The sequence below is a fragment of the Lipotes vexillifer genome, unplaced genomic scaffold (genome assembly GCF_000442215.2).
Source record: "Lipotes vexillifer unplaced genomic scaffold, Lipotes_vexillifer_v1.1 scaffold356, whole genome shotgun sequence".
NCBI lineage: Eukaryota > Metazoa > Chordata > Mammalia > Artiodactyla > Lipotidae > Lipotes > Lipotes vexillifer.
In genome coordinates this window covers 4,233,981-4,244,379 of record NW_006797342.1, presented here as the reverse complement: position 1 = coordinate 4,244,379, position 10,399 = coordinate 4,233,981, and the positions used below count along the sequence as shown (strand labels likewise).

The following is a 10,399-nucleotide window of genomic DNA, read 5'->3' as shown; positions in this document are numbered from 1 at the left end:
TGCTAACCCAGCCAGGACATGGCTGGGCTTAGCGGTCAGTCAAGGCGGCATCTCTGAGCTGTGAGTGGACGGCGTGTGAGGTTCTGGCCTGGAAAGTCCAGTCGTGCAGAAAAGCTCAGAGTCCTCCAGTTAGACTGTTACCTGAAACTACTTGTAGATAAAATGTGCAGAAATGTCATCCATAATGGCAATGGAAAATTCTTTTTTTAAATAAAAATTACCGTTTATAGGTACTTAGAAGTTGAGAAGGAGTTCCGAGAGGCCACCATTAGTGACCTGAAGATTCCTGATGGTGGGAAGGGAAGGGGGCCGCCCCCGAAAGCTGTCCTCCAGCTCCCACATTTAGGACATCTTACCTCACCCCAGATGGGCCACCATGTGACATGAGTGCATGATTTTAAGCAAAGGAGCTGTGTGTGTACGTCTCACAAGCTGCATTTCCCTCATATCACCTTGCAGGACGGTTTCAGTGTAAAAATAACGCACCAAACAGATAACGATGATGCAGCTAAAGGACTTCATTGTAAGGACCACTGTGGATTCTTTAAACCATAAGCAGGGCTTTCACATAGGGATTTCTGCACGTTTTTGTCTATACTATTTTTTTTTCCAATATATCCTGCCCGTAGTTTCCTTTATTATTAACAAATTACATTAGTATGGTACATTTGTAACTATTAGTGAACCAATGTTGATAAATTCTCATGAATGAAAGTCCACACTTTATTCAGATTTCCTTGGCTTCTACCTCACGCCCCTATTCTCTTCCCACATCCCATCCAGGATACCACATAACATTTAGTTGCCGTGTCTCTGGGTCCTCTTGACTGTGACAGTTTCACACACTTCCTGGTATCTGATGATCTTGACAGTTCTGAAGAGCAGTGGTTAGGTGTTCAGTATTTTGTAGAATGCCCTCTATTGGGATTTGCCTGGTGTTTTGCTCATGATTAGAATGAATATTATTAATTTTTACCTTAATCGAAATTATACGTGTACAAAGTGTTAAAAGGCTTATTAGTACTAACAGATGTATAATGGAAAAGCAGTCCTCTGAACTGCCCCTTATCATTCTCGCTCCCCAGAACACCCTCCGTCAACAATTTCAGCTGTTTTCCGGCATTTGCTGCCATATTTCTAAGTTCTATGCTGATCTTGCCTTTTTTTTTTTTAACAGCCATTTATGATACCATGTAAATGATGATTAGGTATAACAGCCATTTATGATACCATGTAAATGATGACCAGGTATAACAGCCATTTATGATACCACGTAAATGACGGTTAGGTAGGTTATTCCTAGAATCTTACGACTACTGAGCTGTTCTTCATAAGCAAATTTGAACAAACACCAGGTGATGTTCTCAGAGCAGTCCGGGTCTTGCTTATTTGGTGAGGAATTTCGCAAAACCATGCTATCAGATACCTCCGGCTCCTCTGGATGCACACCCTTATGATTACAGGTTCCTGGCAGGACAGCTGGAGGGTGGGTAGTTTTAAAGGCAGGTGAGATTTGGGCTGTTTCCACAAAATCCTTGAGGTTGAAATCACAGCCGTCTTTCCCTGCCCTGGGAGATGGGAGCTGCCCGGGAGGGGGCGTTGCAGGCGGCCTGAGAGCTCTCCCCGCCGCCGCCGGTCTCATCACCGGTGCTGGGCCCTCCTGGCTGGGCTGTGCTGTTGCCGTGGTTCGTGCTCTGGCTTATCTCAGTGGGCCAGCAGCCCTCCTGCAGCCTCTGCTACCGCAGTGCTGATGGAAGCGGCTTCTGAGCGGCTTCATTCTGGGTGGGTCCAGTGACTCCGACCTGAAAGGGCCCTGGTGCCCGAGTGGGGAGCAGGGCACAAGGACCCCAGTGACTTATCGTGAAAGTGCAAGCACTGGAATCACTGTTCCCCAAGACCCCACGAGGTTCCAACTCCTCGGCATCGAGAAGGAACGTACGTGGTGACACTTGACCACGAGCTGCAGAGCCTCTGTTCGGCTGCAAGATTCAATATAAAAGAAAGATGTGCCAGGAGCCTCGAGGCCAGTGCGGGTGTGAATACATGGGCCGAGGAGCCGATGGGATAACGGCGCCTCTGAAATTCTCCCCACGTCCCAGCCTCTTGGCCTTTTGTGATACTTAGAGAAACATATGTTCATTATTTCAAAATAAATGCTTTTAATACAAACTTATAGCTTGCTAAAAAATAATTGCTGTTCTCTATTGGGATTTTTTTCTGGGAAGATAAAGATTTATTATCATAACGAATCTATAATTAAGGACTACCCTTTATAAAAGGCAGCCATTAAGTCTTTATTTGCTGCAGCCTTTCTTTTTTAATGGAAGCGTAAGCGTTTATAGAGTACACATCATCTCTAAAGTACCTTAGCAAACATTAAGCAATTGTTGCCTTAGTATTAAGAGGTAAGAGCTCCTACATTTTTCAGCTTTTTGGTCCAGGAGAAACCAACATTGAGAGATTTGAACTTAACCTGGGGAGGGGGCGGGAGAAAGGTTTTCATTTTCTCTGCACTGCTGACCGTGTCTCATGTACTCTGTGTAGCCAGACCTGGGCCTTGGAGTGGATTCTTTTAAGCTGTTCAAGAAGAAAAGGGAGCAAAGCGCTTATGATGCTTTTAAGCGTTAAGGAAAACCCAGGAGAAAGGCGGTGCGGGTAGCATGGGATTGAAGAGGAGACCACAGGGGCCTGGGCGCTCGGGCACCAGGACAGGCTTCTTGGAGCTTGACGGGAGGGACGCCCAGGAAGTCTGGTGGTTTGAGGGAGTCAGTCTCTTATACTCGGAAAGAGAAGGTGGAGATTCTAAGTCACCACGTGCTCAGTGTACATAAGATAACGGAGAAAATGTCTGCATTTATTTAAATAGATTATTTAACATATTGACAGATGTTAATGAAAGAAGTGAGCTCTTGTGTCTAAACCACTAGATAATTGCCTTCCTTTACAGAGTGTGCTCTGGAGATTTAAATTCTCTCAACTGAAAGGATCTTCAGATGATGGGAAAGCTCGGGTGAAGCTGCTGTTTCAGAATCTGGACACCAAGCAGATCGAGATGAAGGTAGGAACTCACCCACCTGAGCCCAGCCTCACCCGAGTAACCAAGCGTCCGAGGGTGGACATGCCGTTCCACTGGCCTAGGGAAAATAATCAGAATTGGAGTGGGAACCCTCCTCAGAAATCAGCAAGGATGTCACAAGAGCCCAGAGTATGTCTCCTGTTAGAGGCTTTAATATCCTAAAATTGTAATCATTGAAACATTATTTGATTCCTCTGAAAATCACAGTTTGCTTAGTCAGTATTAGCAGGAAAACAATATTTAAAAATACAGGGGAAGTCAATATTTAAAGGAAGAGTTTTGCAAACTGCATTAAGTGATGGATTGTCTGTGGTACCAGGAACAAGCTACTCTGTTAATTCAAAGGATCTTGACATAACTTACAAATTCATTGCATTGAGCTGTCATTTTACTATCAGCAACTGTTGATCTTTTCCTTACTTTATGTATAACCGTGTTGTCAACAACCCAGTTTTAATATAAACTAAAGACAAACTGAAGGATAAGTTCCATACACAAAACCAAAAGAAAGAGAAAACAAAAATGCAAAAGCTACAAACACATATTGTTTGGAAGCTGATACGTCGGCACTTTGCATGCACTTTTTGATGAAATTCGTCAGAGGGACACATCTCACGTGACATTGTTATATCCGAATATTGTGTCAATTTTTAACACCTCTTCACTGAGGGTAATGAGAGAATGCACCACATCTACCTTTTAAGTACAACTGAGATTGTGCAGAAACGCTTGACATTATTATATTTAGGGAGTGGACAAAATCAAAATCAGACTGTAACCACTGTCAAGGCTTTTGGGTCTGGAGGTTTACAACAGGGCAGCCAATGGGACAGTGATGCTGGCAGGGACACGGGTCCCTGGGCTGTGATGGGGAGGTGGCCACGCTCAGTCACGCCACCCTGAGCGGAGTCCAGTGGACATTGCCACCAGCAGAGGGGGGTCAGAGCAGAGCGGGGAGAGGGAGGGAGGCTGGAAGGGATTGTACCGTGTGTTTGGTACTTGATCAGCATGGATGCGGCTAACACAGCAGTTCCTCCTCTGCTGATGCATTGATTTGCCCTTCGCCCTAGGGACTGCGGCCAGGAGGAGCCCCAGGACCCCTTCCAGGCTCAGGTCCTATGCCGTCCGTGTGAGCCAGGGGGACACTTAGGAAGCTAGCCCCCCAGTGTGCCTTGGGTTCCTGTGCTCACGGGTTCCAGGGACTTTGCCAGAGCACCTGATGTCCCAGGACACGGTCACGTGACACCTGGATTCCCTTTTCACAGGGACTCCTGTTTCATTTGATTTAAAAGTATTTATTTTTATTTTTTGATGTTTAGTCAACTCTTGGTTATCTGTGTTGATAAAGGGAGTAGAGGCATTGACTGATCTAAACCAGACAGTTTGAAACAGATGGCATAAACTTTGGGGCATGTGTATCGAAGCAGACTCGGTTTCTTTGTGGCCCTCAGTTTAGGCAGCTTCAGTTTCCATTTTCAGGAAAAGAGAGAGTCCTAGAAAGTTGTGGAGGCCACAGGGGCGGATACAGGATTTGCAGAATTGAAGCTTAAACAGTCTGCAGGTGTCTCTTTATGAAAAATAAATACAGAATTGCAAATGCGGTAAGCTAACTAGACACAGAAATGAGTGTGAGACACATCAAACCTCCCAGGAGACCCAAACAGAACCCATGTCCACGTGAACCCTCCCCCCCCAGATCCCAGGACCTCCGGCAGCCCCCCCGTGCCTCCCCTCCGGGGCCGTGGGGTGCGAGAGAGTAGGGCAGAGGGGGGCCGGGGTCTCAGCAGGTAGCACAAGGACCAGGGGCCCCTTGCTCAGGCCCCTCCCGGGGCCTTGCAAGTGGGGATGAAACTGGGGACAAAAGTGGTTTCCATGTTGTCACACGGAGCAGGAAACACGCACGTGGAGAGCCTCTAGTAAACACGGGCGGCGGTTTGAAGAAGCCACTTCAGGCTGATGTTCTGCGTTTATTACAGCTCGTGAGACAGAGGGAAGCTTGGAAACGCCAGTCGGGAATCTAGAACCCGTGAGAACACCTGTAGCTACCGCTGGATTTAAACCAAGATCCGGGCGCTGAATAGGAACCAGGGCTATGGCCAGAGGAAGGGAGAGAGGCGTGATGTCATCAGTGAACCAAGAGTTTCAGAGAAAACTATTCCTATTAATTGAGCTTTTCATTACGGGAGTGATAGTCGTGGAGCAGTTAACCTTTGAGTGTTTATTGAGAACCTTTCTGGGATGTTTAACGGATCGCTGCCTCAGGAATGAGCGTAAAGAGAAAATGCATCTGAGGGAGGATTTCTGGGGCTTTGGGAGCACAGAGGGGAAGTTATTTTTTTCTATCCATTATTTACAAAAACGTCATGCAGTTCCGGGACTTGGGCTGACCCCACAGTGAGGCCAATGGCTGGAGCTTTGGGGTTGCAGTCTTTTTTAAAGCAAGTATTTGTTTTCATGCTTTCTACATCTTTCTCCTAAAAAAAGAGTGTAGCATAAACAAGCTTTCTGAAATGAAGGATTTACTTGCCTACTGATCTGCTTAATAGGTTATAAGCGAATTATAGTTAAGTTACAAGGACTGAATTTGAGGTCCACTGCAGGGAGGGACGGTGCCCTTCTACCCCCCGACCCCTTTCCTATGCCCGTTGTTTGTATCTTACGGGTTCCTCTATGATTTCATTTCTGCCTCTAGACTGAGCCGTCAAGGGCAGCTTTTCTTTAGCTTTTTATCTTCAGAACTTAGTAAATGTGTTTTAAATGAATAAATTAATGAAGAAAGAAAGAGCAAGTTAGTATTGAAAGAACTACCAGATACACTCACAAAAATTTTTATCAGTTTCCAAGGAAAAAATTGTTCCAATTACCGTGAAAATCCCCGACGACTACAGACCTCTGCACACGAAGGTTCCTGGCGAGCCCAGTTGAGAATCCACGAGGCGGACGTTGGTCGTTGAAGGCAGCACACTGCATGATGAAGAATTCTGTCTTTAGGGGGAACAGAAGCGGGTGTTCTTCACTCTGTGATGATCCGGGAGGATACACTCCACTGGAAACTGTGCCTCGGCGTCGTGAGTCGAGCAGCCGGCCGGACGTGGACGGCGGGGGCTGAGCAGGGGTACATCACGCCGCTGCCGGCTTCAGCGAGTAACCGTGGCGGCGTCGGATTGTGGAGAGATGGTGGAGGGAGACAAGGCCAGGTTCCTCCTGAGGATGGAGTGAAGCGGGGCCTCGACAGAACAGGGGACACGCGAGTGCAGCCCCTTCCAAATATGGGTCTGGAATTGTCCTTAACCTGTTCTCCCGGAAGCTGGAACGGAACAGAGCTGTCCTTTCTTTGCTCTTCCCTCCTTCCTCCCTCCCAGGTCCCCTGCACCGTCGGTCAGTAAGGTGCGCCTCGTCCGCGTGGGGACAGGAAAGGTGCACCAGCCGCGAACCGCTGCATCCAGGTTAGAGCCCAGCATCACCCGGCCGCCTCGCCGTTTCTCACCTGCTGGCCTCTGACTCCGCTTCTCAGCTTTCTTCCTGGACGTTGTGCTTCCCGTAGACATTTGCTCGGAAAACATCCGTCAAAGGTTTGCTGTGTCCGAGGGTCTCTGTGCAAGGGTCGTCTTGGTTACGACACCTGCCTGGGGACCCACCCCTCCCTCCAAGCCTTCCTGGGCCGTCAGGCCTTCACCGCGGCCCGGCGGGTGGGGGGGGGATCTTTTATCACACCCGTTACGTTACAGGCCGCCGCTGTGCTCAGTCCTTCCTAAGCATGACTGCCTCATCCCCACAACCAGCCCAGGAGAGAAGCGCAGGCATCACAATGTATGTTTAATATGGCACAAAACAGATCGTTCAAGTCGGCATAAAGTTTACGTTAATTCACGTACAAGCCAGAACGACTCCCCCAGACCTCAGTATGTGAATGTTTCTTCCACCAAGAGAGTGAGCCTGTCCTTGAAGCTTCGAAGCCAGGAATGGACTTCTCCTCTGCAGCTATGCGAGTCCTAGGTGGCAGTATTTCCAATGCAAGGCGGTTCTGTCTGCGTGTGGCAGGGCAGTGGTTCAGTGTAGCCGTGCTATGGATTATCTTCTCTGGATCTCCTGGATGACTCGCTGCAGCTTCTGCATCAGCGATTGTTGCTTCACCTTTTGCACTTGAACCCTTCTCCCTGCCCAGCTCCACCCGCCGCATGCCTGCTGGATGCCTCCAGAAGGCTCAGCCCCCAGCCAGCCCCTCCCCTCCACCCGCTCTCGGGCCCCAGCCGCGCCCACTGGACGCGTCTCCTCTGGGGTTGATGAGGCCCGGGTGCCTCTGTGAGGTGCCACCCTGCCCCCTGAGCTCCTCCAGGACGACATCCCCTCCGCAGAGCCTCCGCCTCCAAGGGGCACACAGACCACCAGGCACCAAAGGGGGATGCGGCCTGAGAATCTGCTTTTCCAGGACGCTCCCAAGAGGTGCTGATGCCTCAGGACCGCTCGGTGTAAGAGCTAGTGCCCTAGGTTTCTTCTGGAAGGTTTTGTCAGGAAACAGCGAGGGCCCAATGGACCAGTTTGTCCTGGATTTCGGTGCCAGTTCTGTGACTAGTCAGCCTCGTCACCTCACAGAAGTTACTTAAACCCCTAAAACTGCCATTTCCTCCTCTGGAAAATGAACTTGGCGCTTTACTCGGGGTGTCCTACATCACTTTTGACCTTTGAGGCTGACGATGCTCTATTAACTGATGGCTGGAAGAGGACCGGCATTGGCTGGGTACCGACGTTGTACCGGAAGCCACGTCTTCCCTCCACGGCCTCCTGCACCGGCCCGGCTCCGTCCGGGGCCGTGTGCGTCACACCCCATGGGGAGCCACTCGGTGAAGTTTCAGGAACTTTGCCAGCCTGTCATCAGTCCGTGGGGAGTATTTACAAATGCCACAGCCATCAGCAAATGCTGCAGCTCAGAGGCCCTGGCACAGCACTGCCTGGGCCGCAGAGTCCACAAGTGGGAGACCCGTATCTGATCCCCTCAGTGGGCCTGTCTCCACACTCAGTGGCTGGGCCCCGATCTGAGTTCCCTGTAGAATAACACATGGTAAATTGTGTTCTGTGCATGGTTATCCCTGCTAATTGTCACATCCAATTGTACTCGTTCAGGGCATTTTCTAAGGGAAATTACAGCGCGTATTCACTTATCATAGAGACTCGTTCATTTATTTAACAATCATCTCTTTCAAGTATAGCTTTGATTGGCTTCCATGTTGAATTCTTTGGGAAGGGCAGTGGTTAAGGCTCCCCTTGAAATACAGTCTGTGTCTGAATTGCTACAGCTGAGTGGAAACTGGTCTCTTAAACGGTTACAGACTTTAAAATTCCCCCTCGTGCACTGGGCCATTAGATGACAATTAGGGAAAACTAAAAGCCCAGGATGGCTACCGCTGCTCGGAAGGGCTGTCTGTCATCTCTCAGACAGTTTTGGACACATGTCTGCAGTTTGCGCAGAAATAGGGGTAGTGCCATAAGGAAATGTGATTTCTGCGCGAGGAGATGTATTGAGGACATCCGGGCAGTGTTAACACTTACACGTTCATTGAAAGTGTCACCCTTGTGATAGATGGAACATTCCTGAGGGTAAGGATCATGAAAGAAGAAATGTTTTCTCAAGTTTGGGTGACCTCAGTCTTCATAGTTTGACAAGCCCAGTATAGACCCTCATGGCTTCCTGAGAGTTTCAGCTAATTAAGGATAAGATCAAGGTATTAAAACACTTAAAATTTGATAATTATGCCAAGCTGTAGATCATATTTAAAATCAGTGTTTCAGCCACCATGAAATGTTAAAAGACTTTATAAATATCGAGGTCATTGGGACAAATAAATTGCAGAGGAAAGTAACTGGGTGACAGGGTTCAGTGGGTGAAACTCACAGAACATGAGACAGAACTTGCTGGCCATGTACCCCAACCTCTAGCTCACCTGCTGAATACGCGGACACACACATCCATGTGCACGAACACTTAAAACACACGTGCGCATGCATGCACATAGGCACACATGCATGCAGAGCATACACACATGGGCACATAAGTACAGGGGCACATGTGTGCACACACGTTCACACATGTGCACAGGTGCACGTGCACACACGCAGGGCCTAGCACGATTCATTCTGCTAAATTGGGAACATGGTGAGCCCTGCTGTGTGAGAGCTCTGACAGGCTTCAGTGGAGGCCAAAGTCCCGACCTGATGCTGCTGGTCAGGTGACTGAAAGCCCGGCACAGATGGAGTCAGGATGCCGAGCAGAGGACCTGAGTGCTGACCTATGTTAGTTACAAGAAAATCAAGAATTAAACCCAATCGTCAGGATATCAGTGCAAAAAACCCAGAAAACCAGTGTGTTCATGTTTACAGCCGCCTTTCTTAGTTCGTGTGTATTTGTACTTACTTGAGTAACTTCCTTGTGGTTCTAAGAACACAGAATCTGTTAAATTTTCTGTAATGTGTTTTTCTAATATTTATAATATAAAAGTACATTCTATTTTTGCTTGCAGGAGCTGGAGTTTCAGGATCTGACGGCTGTTCTACACTGCATCCACTCCTTCATAGCAGCGAAGGTGGCCTCGGTGGATCCGGTATTTATAGACAGTCAGAGTACTGCCAGAAAATACGTGGATAGCAGCTGAACAGTGCTTCTGTTGAGCGCTGAAATTTAAATTATTTTCTTAAGAAATGAATATTTCCTGCACAATATTGCGACTTTGTGTGATTTTATAATGGTCCTATAGTTGTGATACCAATAAAACATGTCGCTAGTTTCCAGAGATGGGTCGGACTTGTTGCATCTGACAAGGAACACAGCCTCCGCTCAGGCAGAGCTGTGGCTGAGAAAACTCGGCTTCCCTGTGAAATAAGCCGTGTCACCACAGTCCTCCAGATCACGTGAAGGTGCCAACAGCACACACTCTGCTAAAACCCACATTTCATTTCCATTTCTATTTCCTTACAGTCGAAAAGCCCAAGAGCTTCACCACTTTTATCTTCCCCAAGAATGGAAAGTTCTCCTTTGGATTTCCACCATGGTTTATCCCAGGACATCGGACATAGTTCTCTGTGCTGTACAGCAACTAGGAATAATCCTACTAAGTGAAGTAAGTCAGACAGAGAAAGACAAATATCATATGATATCACTTATATGTGGAATCTTAAAAATGATCCAAACGAACTTATTTACAAAACAGAAACAGACCCACAGACGTAGAAAACAAACTTACGGTTACCAAAGGGGAAAAGGTGGGTGGGAGGGATAAATTGGGAGTTCGGGATTAACAGATCCACACTACTATATATATATATATATAT

General features: G+C 47.9%; 1 protein-coding gene across 1 annotated transcript in view; it reads left to right on the top strand.

Moving 5' to 3' along the window:
- The window catches only part of SNTG2 (syntrophin gamma 2), a 152,739-nt gene extending 143,016 nt beyond the window's left edge, over window positions 1-9,723 (top strand). Inside the window, exons 17-18 of the mRNA XM_007469259.1 lie at window positions 2,948-3,058; window positions 9,592-9,723. Of these exons, the coding sequence (XP_007469321.1) occupies window positions 2,948-3,058; window positions 9,592-9,723 (243 nt within the window). The remainder of the gene's footprint in view (window positions 1-2,947; window positions 3,059-9,591) is intronic.
- The last annotated feature ends 676 nt before the right edge of the window (window positions 9,724-10,399 follow it).